This window comes from Limanda limanda, chromosome 9 (genome assembly GCF_963576545.1).
Source record: "Limanda limanda chromosome 9, fLimLim1.1, whole genome shotgun sequence".
NCBI lineage: Eukaryota > Metazoa > Chordata > Actinopteri > Pleuronectiformes > Pleuronectidae > Limanda > Limanda limanda.
The window spans coordinates 19,837,406-19,854,309 of NC_083644.1; the positions used below are offsets into that span (position 1 = coordinate 19,837,406).

Sequence of the window (16,904 nt, forward strand, 5' to 3'; positions counted from 1 at the left end):
CCCATGTTTCAGGTCATTGTTGAGCTTGAAAGGGAGAGAAACTGGGTCAAGAGACAGACAGGTTAAGACAGGAAAGTAAAAGAGGGAAAAGAAAGTAAAAAGAGTATAAAGGGAGTTGTTTTTCAGTCCTGGTGAAACCTGGCAGCGCTCTGTCAGGCCTCAGACTCGACAATGACACAGGCTGACTCGGAGCTAAGGGCAGGGTGGTGCAGGGAGGAGGGGTGGGTTTGGGGGGGTTGGGGTGGGGCTCGGGTAGAGAGTTTTGGGCTGAAAGGTTGTGAAATGTGGACAAGAGGGAGTCAGGCAAACTGAAGTCGGCAGCACTGGAGAAAAAGGGGATGATTTGGTTCAGAAGTGGACGTGGGTGTGGCCCTGGCCCGCCTCCCCTCCGTGGTGGCCCCCCTCTCTGTGGCCGTGCCTCTTGTGCTTCCTGCGCTCCCTCCTGCCCTTGTGGTGGTGGCGCCGGTAGCGGTGGGCTCGCCGGGCTGGTGGAGCAAGCGGAGGAAGAAAAAGACAGTGAAATAATATAAGAAGACAGGGACAATTTATTTATTTATCTATCTGAAGAAACATGTCGGAGCTGGAACGAGATGAAAGTGGAAAACTGATGCAAGAGCGAGATGAATCATTGACAAGCCTGAGAGGCATTCAGACAGACAGTCGGACAGACAGTCAGACAGAGGTGAAACTAGGTACAGACGAGAGGGATCTAAAAGCCGAGAAGGTCGAAACCACATGTTGTCTGTAGATGGTTTAACTGTTTCCACCGCACTGAAAGAATCCGTTTTATCTCGCGTTCAGTCGACTGGGCGCCTTTGGCAAGAGCACACTGAGCTCCAGCCACCCACTCACAGCCGCAGCGTAAGCCTGTTCCTGGGGTGTGCTGCCAAATTAGGTTGCTCTGTCCCATTCCGGATTTCGCCAACAAAGAAACGTCATCTGCGTTGAATGATAATGATGCTATAACTCCAGGCCATAAAACAACTCCAAAGATAAAGAGTCATAAGCAAAGGAATCTTTATCACTTTGAACAGAGGCTACATTATTCCAGTATTTCATCATTACTGTCACATTGTGAGCGGAGTGAAATGAAATACACGGCCCGGTTTGTTGAATATTTATATACATCAACCCCTCATATATCTGAGGAGGAAAGAAATTATGCTGAAAAGTTATGACCTCTATTCTGTTATAGTCAGAGTGAGTGGTTTAAAAACATTCTGGAAAAAAAACAACATTTATTTTAAGTTTAGTTCAAGGCTCAAAGGAGATAACGTGCAAAACAGCTGCATAATAAAGTTGTGTTATTGCTGATTTTAGGTTCTTCACTGCACTAAAATAAGTGGTTGCTTATGTAGTGACATAGTAATGTCATCATTTTGCTCCATTTAAAAAACTCTGAGCGGATATGGGAATATTTTCTGCAGGATTTTACTCCATCTGCCCCAAAAGCTCTTAACTGACATGGAGTATAAAAATATATATTTCACTGTTGTTGAACATTTTTAGTTTTTAAGTCACAGCTTTTGTATTCCACAGACGGTCAAGCCGTTGCAGAAAAAAGGATTCCACCTCAAGCACGAATCACTTCAAAGAAGACTCTACCACTTCTAAGTGAGCCCAGGGGATTTAATTTAGTCTGCAAGCACAGTTATCTTTTTGCTTACAATTATTAATAATGAGAGCACGGATGGGAAGCCTGAATGCACCGGTGACAGCAGCTCCCGAGGGCAGTTATTGTAAGAGGTTGGCCTCCCGGACCTGAGGTGGTGCATACGCTAAAAATAAGAAGAAAGTGTAAATGTGAAAATGACCTAACAAATGGAAATACTGCTTCAAGTCTTGTTGCGCTGCCTCTTGCTTTCTCAAAAAAACCCACGTTGTGTAAAACTCACATTTTATGCAGATGATTTTGGGTCGGTCCCATTTGCCATTGGCACGGCACTTAGCAGTGGGCACGTGGCGCTGCAGGAAGCCGTCGGCGCACTGGTAGCGCACAACGGAGTGGATGTCGTAGTGGGAACGCTTCCGACCAATCAGGAAGGCGTTATCCACAGGGGGAGGGGCTCCACAAAGCACTGTAGGGGCAGAGAAATGGAGAACATTATTCAGGTTGTCCACTTCTGTCCATGTCCTCCAGCGTGATTAGGATACATTTAATGAAGGAGGCGGATTCAAAGCCCACATGACGATGACTTTTACCTGGATTCTTCGAATTACTTTTCATAATTAAAAATATTTCAGTGTATCGACACTTTAAGGACACATGAAACTTCCCTTAGAAAACCAGTCACAGCACAAACATCAGAATGTGGATTAAATATCGGCAGTTCAACGTGTCTGTCTAAGTGTGAGTGCGCGCCTGTCAAAGAAAAAGCATTTTGGACACAGAAAGAAGCAGAAACCGAGAAATCTCTAAACGAGAGGAGATGGAGAGAGGACTGACACTCTGGACAAAGACTAGTCAGAACCCCACAGATATATAAACTCTCATGTCAGTGGGGGCCAGTCTCTCCTCAGTGGAGGCAGCAGGAGATTGTATAGTAGATGGGAGTATATAGTATGATAGTAATCATACAGCTAAAGGCCACCATTATGAAATGCTTTGAGTTTTAAGACTCCTTCATAAATGTCCATTTCCCTGCTTTTGAAAATTTGTGACATGGACCAAAGAGCTTTTATGAGTCACTGAAGCAGCTGACCTCACTGTTAACAATAAGTGGAAGAGGAAGAAGCTCCACTTTCAATGCAGTGCTGAGGATATTCTCAACTGAGCAGCAGGTCGCGTTGTAACATTGAATGTGTTTTATCATTTTTACACCATCTTTTTGGAGACCAGAATCAAAAAGGCTATATACATATATCCAATTGAAATAACGTCGGGAAGAAGATTAACTATATGTTTCTTTTTATTTATTTATTCTGTATTTGTTTGAGCAATATTCACAGTTTTCTTATCTCCCTGTCGAAGGTCGGTCCATCTTCCACTTTACATGTTGTTCTGGTTTCTGAATAAATGATGCTAACCTGAACCTTTACAGCCTTGCAAACATCAAGCCTTGAAAAAAAGGTTTTAAAATCACAGATCTGTAATCTAACAGCAGACAGTTTAACTGGTTAGAGCAGCAAAAGTAGGAAGGGAAGAAATATTTTAATTGATTGCCGTGGTCAGGCATTTAGCAGCTTCTCTATAAGTAAGTTATGAGCTTACACATCCCAGATACTAACGTTACCATCTTGTACTTTTAATGTATTTTGGAGTCTACGCAATAGAAGTGAGAAGCCGTGGTATCAAGGTCCCACCTTTACAAATGCTAGACCAATGTCGAGTCAGCTTCAGCTGTCAATTATGACATTTCGCCCTATTTTTATAGCATCAAATAACTAATTAAAACAAAACTTACATAAATTTAAAAAATCCACAACTGAACAAACATTTTTGTGATGAGAACAACATGAAAATTTATTTGGCTCATGTCCTATCTGTTAACATGGAAGAGATCGAGTTTATGGCTATACTGCAACCAGCCACCAGGGGGAGATCAAGGTGATTTGGTTTAACTTCAGGTTTAACTAGTCTCTACATAAGGCGACAATATTATTTTATCATGCTGTCATTAAAACACCAATATTTACACTTTTAAAATCCAACTGTATTGACTAATACCAACAAATGTCCACTAAACCTGTTTCATTTAAGGAAAGGAAATCTTAAAAAAATTCAGGTTTCTCTTGAAACTTTGCCTTAATTTTGGTGGAACCTAGAGTAAATGTGGCCTATGACAATCAAACAACATTGCCTCTACTACACCCAAGTAATGCCAATTTGGACCAGTGCACCATCCTGACTCAATAATCCTCAAAATGAAACCAGCTGATCAGAGAACGTTTACAGTCCCTCTTAATTCCCTTGTCCTTGTCCTAATACCTCCTAAATTCTTAATAAGGGAAAGCAGTGTCATTAATGCTGATGAGAGGTTTAGTGCCACATTTACAGTTTAATGTGTTGTGGAAGGGAGGGGCAATAAGCACTTCCCCCCTCACTTGAGACCACGTCTGACTCAAAGCAAATGGAAGGCTAAAGAGGTAGTTTTCCATTAGCCTTCACCTGTGAACACTGTTGAACGATTTCCCATCGCGGGAGCGAGGGAAGTCGGAATCTATCGAAGAAGGGATTAAAGAAAATGTCACTAAACTCAAGCAAAGGCAAATGGAGCCATGATTTTATGACTCTTAAATTCAGGAAAGGTCTTTGGAGGATTAAAGCCTGAAGGATGTAGACGGCTGTGAGAGAGGACCTAGAGAAAGCCCATAATAATGTACTCTGCAAAAATTCTCCAGAGCCACTTTTCCTTCTTTTAAGCTTTGACTTAAAGTGTAAAGTGTGTCGAACAGCCACACAGAATCAGATTTAAAATCCCTCTCTGATGAAAATAAAATTTTGTAACATGCCCCCTGATGCCTTTTATGATCAAACAACATATTTTGAGATAAATAACCAGTCAGCACCATAAATATTTCCACCTTAACACAACATTAAACAAATGCCAGTCATTAAAAACTGGATTCAGACAGCCAGAGTTTGTGATGTCACAAACCTAAGAAACTTACCCTGTCATATTGTGTGTGTGTGTGTGTGTGTGGGGGGGCATATTAATATATTCACAGATCTCAGTCATGAAATGTGGAAGGAAGCTAAGAGTAACATTTTAAGGCAATGAGGGGAATTTTTCATGACAGACCGTTTCAATATGTAATTTTTGGGAATAAAGAATAGTTTTAGGCGCTGTAATAAGCTGCTGGAGAGGCCTTAAATATTATATTTGCGACCCTAAGGACACTCATCAAAAGTTTCTGGAGCCAAGCTTTTGAAGAACAAGACAAGAAATAAGTTCAATTTAAAAAAAGAAATGGAGAAATACAAACGTCTGGGTGAGCTGGAGACAAGAGTCAGAGATTCTAAAGAAGGGCCGAGGGTGAAAAAGATGAGTTTCTTGCGCAAAAGTAAAAAAACAGATCGAAATCATCATGAGAACACTTCATGTAACTTTGAGTAATATCATAAGTGCTATAAATTCCAGCAGTGACTTCAGGTTTATCTAAAGTTTGAAGTCACTCCTCCATGCAGGTCACATACAATAAAGCAGCTGTACACTTGAGAACAACCCACTGGGAGAGGAGCTGGCTGTCATTGAAGGCCTGTGTCTGCAGGAGGAAGTCACTGTGAGGTAGAGACACTGGGACAGCTGCCGGCACTGAGATGCTGGTTCCTCTCGGCGCTTCTCCTCGGCCTCAAAGCATCTGCTCACCTACCGGCATCACGTTAGAGCGAATCAGGCACATGAACGTGTGTGTGCAGTCTCCCACTACTGGGAGTCGCTCTCTCATGGAAACAGTGGAGGAGGACAAACGCTGTCTTGTTTATTAAAAAAAACAAAAAATCCAAAAAGCAAACCACCACTGTTGTTTGTGTAGGTTTGTTCTCTGAGGTGCCGGTGACAGCAGCTCAGACCAGCTGACAGCGAGGGATAGGAAGGCAGACAACGGTGGAGCTTTAGATTATTGTGAGCAAAATAAATCCAACATGTCTCATAAACCACAGCTATAATCTCCAGTGTCCACAGCTTCTGCTGTATATTGAACGGTCTATCAACCAAAAATCAGTAAACAATGAGAAGTACTTAATTATATATTATTATTATTATACATAACAATATTGTAGGAGCCAATCAGAGCTCAGTTCTATAAATAGGAGCCAAACTTTATCCAGTGAGGTGTTCCACCCGGAAGCTAAACAGTTTTTGATTGCTGAAGCAGCTGCAGTTTGATATGAGAGAAGATAAATACGTCTCCCTTCCAGACGTGTTGACCACTGAGGTGCTTAAGGGCAAATGTGAAGATAATATCGTGGATCAAAGTTCACCAGAGATGAACTCCACGCGAAGCCACACTGTGGATCTGCTTTGCCACAAGAGGCCAATATTTATTTTCCCCCTCGCTTACACAGATTGGAAGTGAACTTTAGGCGAAGGTTCACCACTGCTACATCCATGTATGTGTGACCGGCCCTTATTGTACAAGTTGAACTCACCCATTCACACGTACACATTCATACTGAACTTCAATACCCAGCGCTTTCACTATCACACACCTTTCCTACATTGTCAGAGGCAATTTAGGGTTCGGTAGTAAAGTTAAAATGAAACAAGGCTTCAGCTGGAACATTGATGATCAATGTCTACAATAACAGCTTGTTGTTGTAGACCATGGTTCGACAGGTAGAATGAACAATTTATGCAGCACGTTTCTAGACTTGCAGGAGAGTGAAATAACAACTGAAAAAACTCCAGTTTCAACTGAAGCACAAAGAAATCCAGAGATGTGAACAGACAAACTGATAAAGACAAATGAAGCACAGAGGCACACACACACACACAAGGGAGGCAGGGATTAAGGGTGGAGCACATTAGAACAGGTGGAGACAGTTGGAATTAAAGTGACCACAACAACTAGACACAGGCGGAACAGCACGTGAAGTGCATGATAAAATAAAACAGGAACTATGACAACATACATGAGGGATCATGTGAAAGTATCTCCACATCAAATATTATGTAAAAACAAAAGTCTTTCAAAAGGTTGAAACCAAAGTAAAGAGAAGATCGCAGACTATGACCCCCTGGCATCAAACTACCGACCCGCTGGTCAATGATCTACCATTGATCCTGATCTCTACTGAGCAGCACCCCTCTTCACACTCCCAAGCACAGCTGCATTAAAAGAGCCTCAACTCATCATCAGCACTAATAAACAAATCAGGATCATTTTTATGCACACACACACACACAGACACACACACACTGCAAGCATGCTCTCCAGCTGGTTAGGTAACTTGTACCGAATGAAAATAGCTGTTCCCCTTTATGTCAAAAAGCACTTCAGAAAAGCCAGGGTTATATGTGTGTATCCCACGGTGATCACATTACACACACATAGACACGTTTGTGCGTGTCAATTCCAAAAGCACTCTGAGAGGAAGCTGAGAATGTCATGCAAAAATTTGATTTCCTCTCTCTGTACATAATAAACCATCAAAACCGTGGAATCATTTCACAATTTTTTTCCCGCAATTTCCATCGCTGCTTAGTGCCCTCACATCCGAGAAAAGCTCAAAGGCAGAAAAGTGTGATTCCCTTTTCGCTATCATCTGCATGTGAACAGCCTGTGCTTATTTCTTATAAAGAATTTTGTTCCTTTCTTACTCAATGTTGAATCAAAAACGAAAACTGCGTCTTAATGTTGAAACATCTTTACTTAGTTAGAAAATGTTCAGAGTTAAAATGTTACAAAGTTGGGTGAATCCTGCACTTTGATTGGTCTGTAGAGCCGTTTCATTGATGGGAAAAAATGTGTACAACAGAAAGTGAAACTTCTGCCACTTGGTATTTAACTGGGAGGATCGCTCAATCAAAAGATTTTTGGGCAATTTCTTTCAATTTCAGCTTTTTCCTTCCAGATAATCAAGGTTGAGGCCAAATCAGCCGGTTTAATATGTGTGTGATTGATGATTCTGGGGCCTGGGCAATTTGTCTGCACAAATAATCTGCATGATGAGTCTTTCCCGCTATCGTCTCATCAGATGACATTCTCACCTCTTTTCAGTGATATGAAAATAATATATATATATATCATCACCATCTGCGTGACACATCGCCCAGACTGGCCCCAGGTTGACTGATTAAAGCGCCCGCCATCAGTCCCAGGGGCCAGCGATGAGCAGACAAACAGATCAGATGAGCCGCGAGCAATAGAAATCAGTCGGAGAATACTCCACTGATAAGACGGGACATTACATTGGGTGACTGGAAAAGAGGCTGATGGGGAGCCGGGGCGGCGGAGCGATGAAAAGATGCTGGTAATTGTAAGTGACTGATTAAGGTTAGAGGTGGGCAGGATGCTGGGGACTCGTGACAGTGTTGCATCACAGGTGGTGCAACGCTGAGCATCTGAGGGAAATACCTTTGCTTTCATGTAAGAAGAGAACAGGATCTCCTGAGGCTTCACAAGTAACTTCTCTGCACAAGGGATTTCTTTCAATTAACATAATGACATCAGTCAGGAGTCCGAGGCTTTAACATTCAGGCTTTTTAAAAATTCAGGGATGATAATGGAAGATATTCTAGTTCGGTTTATAGAATTAAGGTTCAACCCACTTACACCGGCATTTGGGGCGGATCCAGATCGGGGAAGTCGACACTGATTTCCTAGGGAATAATTCATGGATCTAAATGAAAAAACATCAGCCATACTTGGAGAACTGATATTTATGAGTGTGTGCAATGTGGTGCAGCCCTGAATAAATCTAGGCAACTGTTGGGCCTTGGTGGAGGGTCATTCTAGTTTCCATTTTTGGGCTGTTCGTAATAAAGGCTCAAATGCCCATGAAAGAGATAATTTAGCTGTTTTCAAGTACAATAATATCCTCGTCTACCGACAACATCTAGATGAAGATGGAAGTTTTGGAATTGTCCCATATTCACTGCACTAAAGTTATTTCCGTAAATTACGGAATTCAATTAATTAAGAACACAATTGCCAAGTAACTTTACTTCGTGGGAACCTTCCAACTGTGACCTCAGGTTTGTGAGTCAATGGAAAGGGGGAAGGGTCCTTGGATAGGATTTGTGTCACTTCTGTCAAACTCAAACACAGATTTGTGAAAACCATCACGTTCCTTTGCTCTAGGCTTTAAGTCACGGTAACATAATGGTTGTTGTCAGGTGAGGTGCAGTGTATTCAAATCTAATTTAAACATGAGGCTAAAACTAAATTATTGTAAATTAAACCTATATTGTTTAATCGAATACATTATTCATCATGATCAATGATATTTTGTACAATGATTGTAAAATAAATGCTGACCTGTAAATTTGCTGTGTGATATGAAGCTTCCACTACAATACACTTTACTTTTATCAAGTCAAAACTTCAGGAGTGTGAATACAGGCTTTGATCTACACCTAAAACCAAGAGCTGCTTCTATTACAAGCTGCAGAACAATTGGGGGGGATTCAGCAACTAGTGGCTTCTTGTGTCCCAGTATTTCAGCTTCAGCTACACTTGGCTATAAATACGTCTGTATTCGTGCCATTGGTCATAACTCTGACCTGTATGCAAATGTGTGGCAAAAATAAGCTGTAATAAGCTCTCAGTGGAGCAGGAAGCGGCATCGCTCCTGCACTGAGAGCGAGCAGCTGCAAAAGAGGACATGAGGCGGAGATAGTTACTGAACTGCTGCAGCTCTCATTCACCTCTACACATCCAACTGTGTGCCAGCTCTGTCAACACCTGGATGATGTCCATCAATGAAAATGATCATTGAGCCAGAAAAGTACTGGTCTTCATCCGAGACACTGAAACCACAGTGAAAGGTTCAGTTGTGACCAATCTAAACATAATGACCAGCAATGTTTCAAGGAAGTCTGGGGGCCCCAAGCCAAAAGAGTCCCCTCCCCACACATACATGATACAAAACCACATTTTTACAAACTTCAAACTATTGTTTTAATACCAATATTAGAAACTAAATGCCTTTTTGCACAGGTATGCATAAAAGTGCAAACCTCCAACACCATCCCAGACACATCACACACATTTGGACATCCTCGACTTCAACCTAACCTCTAACATGACACAACTTTTAGCAGAGAGTTAGTGGCATGGGGCCTCATCAGGGGGGTTTCTCACCAATACTGTTATTATCTCCACAAAATTGTCATTGCATATGCACTGACGTGTTCAACCATTCTTGAGGGCCGGGCCCCAGGAAGTAGCTTGCTTTCTCCAAAAAGTTGCAAGTCTCCTGAATATGACTCTCACTGATAACTCTGTGTCACAAAAGGGACTGGAGCTCTCTATGATTTGCCACAGTAACGAGGCGTGAACATGCAGGTAGTTTAACTGCTCTTAGACGTTTACGTTGTCGCCCAAATGAAAACAAAGCTGTTCCGCTAAAGAAAGTGTGTCTCGCTTTCTGCCTCACATGACTCGCTTCAACCTCAACATTTGGAGGACGATATGCAGCCTCATGTGAGGAGTGTGTAGAGACGTTGAGCTGGAGGATGATGACAGATGGAAGGAGCAGAGCTGCTGAGCGATAATGAGAGTGAATCTGAAGTACCTGCACTGATGGAAGAGGCTCTCCTCGTCTCTTTCAGTGCGCAGAGACCTGTGTAATGTTAAACATGACACCGCCCATTATGTTCAGAACTACCTGAAGGTGCTGTCAGTCTCTGTGCTGCGTCGTAAACGAGGCTGCAACACTCGTCAGCTGCTAAGTCTCACGAGCGTGTGATCCCCTTTCTGTCACATGATTCTTTACAGGATTCTGATTCATCTTCACTTTCATCTCACATTCCCTTTTCTTCATGCTCCCTCTGCCTTCGTCTGTCCATCTCTTTTCCAGTGTCCCTCTTCCTACATCCTTCGACTCCCTCTCCCTCTCTGTGAGTCATGTTAACCACCTGCAGCAGTAGCAGCGTACCACAGTGTCACTCTCTCCTCCTCCATCGGCTCCATCTCACCTGTTCCCTTCTTGCAGACGTAGGGCAGGTTGTAGTTGCAGGGCACGTCGTTCCATTTGCCATTCTCATGAGATATCATCACCACGCAGTCCTCTCCTCCAGCGAAGAAGTTGTCTGGCTGGTTTTCACGCCAGTTCTCATATTGCTGCACACACAGACACACACACAGACACACACACACACACAGACAAGCACACAAGGTTAGAGAAATAAAGTTGAGAAGCCAGTATTACTCTCTATCTTGAACTGTAATTATAATTACACATTCCACACACACACATCATATTTTCTGCAAGTCTACATTTTTTAATGTCCTGTACAGAAATACTAATAATTCTGTTTTTATTTTCATTCCCCAATTTCCTCTTTTGTTTTCTCTCTTTTAACGTTGTGATCTTTTTGGGTTGCACGTAAACATAAAAAATGAGAATACAACTCTGTGCAGAGGTAAATGCAGCCGCTTTCTTCTAATGAATTTATTTTTTCAACAAACTGCTGTTAGGGATGTTTCAAGCTGCCATAATAGGCGTCTCTGGTTTTGTGTTACTCTTAGAAAATATTGTATTTACTTCCACTGGGATTAACAGAAAAAAAAACAGTCACAGCTGCTTCCTCACCAGGTCCATCTTGTCGGTCCACTGAAAGTCGTCCTCCACTGTTCGATCATTTAAACCGATCCAGGTATTGTCGTGGCTCAGACCTGCGGGAGAGGTAATGCAGAGAGACATAAATACACACTTACAGAGAAGGAAAAAGTACATATTAACTTCACACGTGCCCAGACATTAAAAGGCATAAAGTAGGTCAATGATTAGTCAAAATATCACAAGTATGAAAAAGATAGGAAAAGTCTAAATTGACTTTCAATGAACAGCTCTCAGACAGGGATTCGACAATCAGGTGTCTGTAGGCAGTTGATCCAATTGAAATCAACAGTTGATGCTAATTTTCAATTTAGCTGCAGTTAAACTAGTGCAAAGGAAGAAGGTGTAATAAATTGGGTATTAAAAATGTATTATCAAAACAATAGCAGACAAAATTCCAACAATATTTAAAAATCCTGTGGGACATGCAATATGTCGTCTCATGGAAGGTTCCAGTCCCTCTCTCACTCCACAGAGATGTAATGATGTGACACCTCAGTGGAGACAGAAGCTTGAGAGACATAATGTCATGATTAATTCAGTGGATCTGTTCTCATTACAGGGCAACAGAGTTTCTATGAATACAGCACAAAGGCAAGTATGACTGGTAAGCAGGGGTTAAAGGTGCTGATACATATCCTAATAATATTCACACTCACAAAGAAGAAGATGTAATCAAGGATCAAATCAGAGTGAAAACCAGAGGGGGAATTTCCTGATCTTTAGTTGCTTAGATGGATGAAAATAAACTTCCCAGTGTCGAACAATAGAATGTTTCAATTAGCCCACCTGTGGCTATACTAAATTCCATATACTTTTATATTCCAAATGTTCACTTGAAGGATTTCTGTTCTGACATGTTCTGTCCTTCGCATTAATTAAGACCTTTTCTGCCTGTGATTCCCTGATGATGAGATTTTTGTTAATGTCTGAAGGGAAAACTCAACGATGGCCTTTGAGTCTGTATGCGTTGGTGGCACAGGCGCGTGTATGTGCATGCGTATATGTAATGGAATTCCAATCATGGTGTATCTGATTAACACTGTTACCAGGCCCATTAATCTTCTTAATGGCTTTGATCCTCTTATTGCAGGGGTGGAGACGCCCATTTTCGAGGCGATTAAACACACTTTTTGGTAACCGTGCGTGTGCAGAAGAAAGACGGGTGCGAGATGGACGGCACTGTCTTGGCATCTGTCCGAGGGTACAGGGGATAATATTGGAAGAAGAAAATCTCATCCACTGAACAGGCTGCAAATATGAATGTCTGGAAAATCATAAATACAGTCATCCAATTGAAACAAATTAACATACATATAAATAGACTAAGGTAAACATAAATAAATAAAAAGGCAGTTTAACATCTTTTTTAGACAATAAAAACAACAAGTATCAATTAAAGCCACTGGTGATTGGAAGCAAATGCCGACACCTCCCCCTCGTTTCTTACCTGTTTCACAACAAATCACAATGGAAGAAACAACGTGATAGTCTATTAAGTGCTGTGTCACAAACACTTACATCAGAGCCTGTAGCAGCTTTTCATTGCCAAAATAACGGCGACACACATTTACTTGGCTGCACAGGCTCGGCTCTTGAGGGCGTTTTTTTAGTGGGGAAAAGTAATAAACCCCTTCAAGGGTTCAAAGCCGAAGCAGACAGACATTTATCACCGAGTTATGGAATACACGTAAGACAAGAGGTGCCATCGCAGAGTGTGACCGTAATAAAGCAGAGGAGCAGATATGAAGTAAATCAGCAGGTTGTGGGCAGACAGTACAGTGAGAGCTGAGAGATAAATAATGGCCACTATTAAAAGTGATTGGTGTTTTGTTAGATGTGATTGGTGACTGTGAGAGTCTATAGATTATTTCTGAGTTAGGCAATCTCAAAGGGGGGAGGGTGGTTCCATCCACACCTTGACAACAGAATGATCCAAAATGGATTTCCTTTTGTTCACTTGTCCCCTCTTCATGTCCCCACCTCAGTATTTCTTCTGAATTGGGTTTTTTTATTTTTATTTTCAATGGCAGCCACTTGAACGAGTTCTCTGGGTTTCTGCAGTCTCAGAGTCATTATCCATCTTGACCAACTTTTAGTTGGACCAATACAGTCATGTGACACATGCAGATGGAAGAAACAGGTGTAATGAAGCTTGTTTGCAGGTGTAATAGTGTTAATAATGAAGTAGTGTTAATATATCTCCATCATCCTCTGATACCATACGAGACTGTGTATGTTTGTATCACAGTTTTAGTCTCAGTTTCAGGATTGATGTTACACCATCAGGTGAATAGATGTTGAGTGGAAAACATACTTTAGCAGGGGGGTACCAGGAGGTGCTACTTCCCCCTGATAGTCCTCAGACTTTATTCCAGCTTCCTGCCTCTTCCTAGAGAGAAGCGTGGGTCATGGTGGCATCAACGCCCAAAGCTGTCCAGCACCACAGACACACAGCTGTCTATTGAACCCGACTCTGCTTTTCCCAGCATCGCTAAATCTGTTGCAGATCACCGTGATCAATGTCCAGCCGGGCCCCCAGCTGGTCCCTGAGTCTCCCATCCAAACACCAGCTCATCTCCAGTCGTCAGTCTGACGGACAGCTGCTCCTTGTTCTAAGTCAGCGGTCTGACTGATATCTGTTCCTGGTGCCCAGTCGGTAGCCCGGCAAACACCAGCATATCTCCTCCAGTCTGTGGCCTGACAGACACCAGCTCCAGACCTCCACAGTATTTCCCATCAATTATCTCTAAATTGTTCCACCACAGTTGATAAATGCTCTCATTAGCTCTCTAGAAAGAAAGGCCAGACTAGAATCTCTTCATGGATTTAGATTTTTGTCTCCGATTGTCGGACCTGTTTGCCTCTTTTCAGCCGTCTTGCTGTTTTGACCGTGGACAGCTTCACCATCTTGTTAACCTTTGTTTTCTTTTATTTGTATTTCTCTCCATCTGCTATTTGTTGTTGATATTAAATCTAGACTCATCACAGGGTTTGTTGATTATGTCGACAAACCTGAATGCAGCTAAATCGGCCGGCACATGATGGAGGTAAGTCGTAGTTCAAAGCTGTTCGACCCCAGATATCATCTGCTCAGATTGCACTATAATAAACAGTGGTTATACAACAAGACGCAGGATAGCTAGTTTCATTTGGATAATTTTCTTAGCTTGTTAGCCTATGCTATTTTCCTTTCAGCCAATGTCTGAAACTTTGAATGAAAGTTGAAATACTTTTCTTTCAATCCATTTTGTGTCAAGATTTGAAATTGGACGTTATAATAACTTACACCGATACATTTGTATTTTCATTACAAGGCTATCCTTGCGGAGGCTGGCAGCATTAACATATAAATATCATCTGACCCATCTGTTTACTTTCGTCACTGAAGACAAAAATGAAAAGACTGGCTCAATCAAGGCTCAGGTTTGAGAAGTGAAGAGATGCGACTGAGAGAAAAGGAGAGAAAGCAGGTGATGGAGATGAGAGAGGAAGAGCAGGTACTGCTCACTGTGCTCAGCAGGTAGGTTTATTATGATGTGCCTGTGGTATTTAACAAACACACATTACCTGATCATTTTCAAACAATGTAGGTCCAATAGACACACACATATTTAAATCTAGTTGTGTATTTTTAACCTGATTTTTACAGTAATGCTCCTGCCTACAGACATGGTTAAAATTCATGTGTGGAATGTGTAAGTCCAATCTGCCTGACTCCTGTAAAGCTGTAAAGTACAAGTGGCAGCTAGTTTTAAAACTATTGTCATCGCATTACATTTTCTTTTACGATTTTTTTCCAAAGTTTTATTCCTAGCTCTCTTTAACATATAAAAACATGGAAGTCCTCTGTGTAATCTAACAACAGTTTTGGAAACATCATATATTAACATGAGAAAGAAAACCACATCTAAACCCAAGCTGCGGCTCAGCTGCTGTTGCTATGGAGAGAAATCTAATTAGAGAAGTGAATCAGAGCTGCAGCAAATTCAAAACCTCTTATTATTTCAACAGGGACAGAAAGCAGCATCATAGCTGCTGAGTTCACCTCCCAGTGACCCAGAATGTGAGAGGGAACTGCAAAGAGTTTCACCAGGTTTCAAAGAACAAGCTTCAGCTCCTCTTGCATTAGCAATGCACTTACCCTGGAAGAAATTCAAGATTGTGCTTGTATTCTATTGACAGCTTCTCTATTTACATTTAAATGTGCTGCATGTTACAATGGCATTTTTCTCATATTCTAACTAAGTTGCTTATATAGTGCAGGCGACACTTTTTCGAGTGACATGGCTCCGTGATTGACATCTTCTGTCGGTCGATAGTCTGACACACAAACCCAGACTGAAACATCTTAACAAATAAACTCATGGCCGCCGCTTCCATCACGCGCATCACACTTTGTGCGTAGGGCGTCAAGTGGAGGAGGGGGCAGCACAATTATGATCATAATGGTAATAATTAGTAATAATTATAAATTGGCGAGTGATTTAGAAGCCAGAGACACTACTATCGCAAGACTAGAAAATGCGCGGCTTCCTCACATAGAGTCCTGGCCTTTAGATGAGTACATATCCCGACTTAGATTCAAGAAAATCACCTCAAGAACCTCAAGAAGCAGCTGCGCTACAGAGCCGCAGACATGCTCCCTGGAACTGCCACATGCAGCCGGTGGGGCCTGAGCGTCAGAGAATGTTGCTTGGATGTTGCTCAGGAACTGACACCGCCCCCTGTAGAGCTGCACAGGCGGCTGGGAGCTTTTCCCAGGGCTTGGTGGTGCTGTGGCCGGGCTGTGCCCACTCTGACAGTGGAGCTGTGCATGGCTCCCTGGGACTGTGTGTGTGGGTATGTGTGTGTTGTTTTGCCTCTTCTATGGTGTAATATGTACTGACCTAGTACAACTTGTAAAATTTTGAGTCATTTCTTCAGTCATGTGTGTGACAAATTGAAAAGTTAATTTTTTCTTATTTGTAGGACTATTTATTCTTTAACAACCGTAGCAACATTGATAATTAACATATATATTTGCTTGGTTTCTTTTATTGAATAAGAATGCACTTTCAAATGCTTACGTATGTGTGTGTTTCTGTTTTGTAGGTGCTACAGTGCAATATATAGCCTTGTAAAGTTTTGTGACATTTCTTCAGTTATGTGTGTCTGTGACTTTTTGAACAGTTCTGTTGTTCTTACAAATACAAATATTTAAAAAACTAAATATGAACACAAACCCATTCTTTGAGCGAATGGCTAACAGTGGCCCTGGATGACCTGCCAAGAAATCTGATGCTGACACCCACGTCCCCCTCGGGCAAAAATGCTAATAACTTTACTAATCATTCATAAATTTGTTTTTATTGAAATACATCTCCAGTGTTTTGGTTTAAATACTTAAAAACCGATCTGATGACATTCACCCCAGCTGTACTTTGCATTAGCATTTAGCTCAAGGTACTGTATATGCGAGCTCCACACAGCCACAAGCATAGCTGAGACGAGCTCATGATTTAACCAGAGCCATTTTATCCCCATCAAACCTGAGAAATGCTCCTCACTAAAGCTGCTCTCAGACATGCACTGAACTCCTGAACTCTCTGTACTTTCTGGAGGAGGTTGCATGTGTGATTGCAAATGTCGGAGTGGGAGCCTCCGGATTATCTGCAGACTTTCTCCATTTGGCCCC

At 41.9% G+C, this 16,904-nt stretch overlaps 1 protein-coding gene across 1 annotated transcript in view; it reads right to left on the bottom strand.

Moving 5' to 3' along the window:
• Positions 1-348: 348 nt before the first annotated feature.
• Positions 349-16,904, bottom strand: part of ncanb (neurocan b) — a 101,569-nt gene continuing 85,013 nt past the window's right edge. The window contains exons 12-15 of the mRNA XM_061078901.1: positions 11,201-11,283; positions 10,584-10,728; positions 1,896-2,078; positions 349-485 (exon numbers count right to left, since the gene is read on the bottom strand). Coding sequence (XP_060934884.1) covers positions 349-485; positions 1,896-2,078; positions 10,584-10,728; positions 11,201-11,283 — 548 coding nt within the window. The remainder of the gene's footprint in view (positions 486-1,895; positions 2,079-10,583; positions 10,729-11,200; positions 11,284-16,904) is intronic.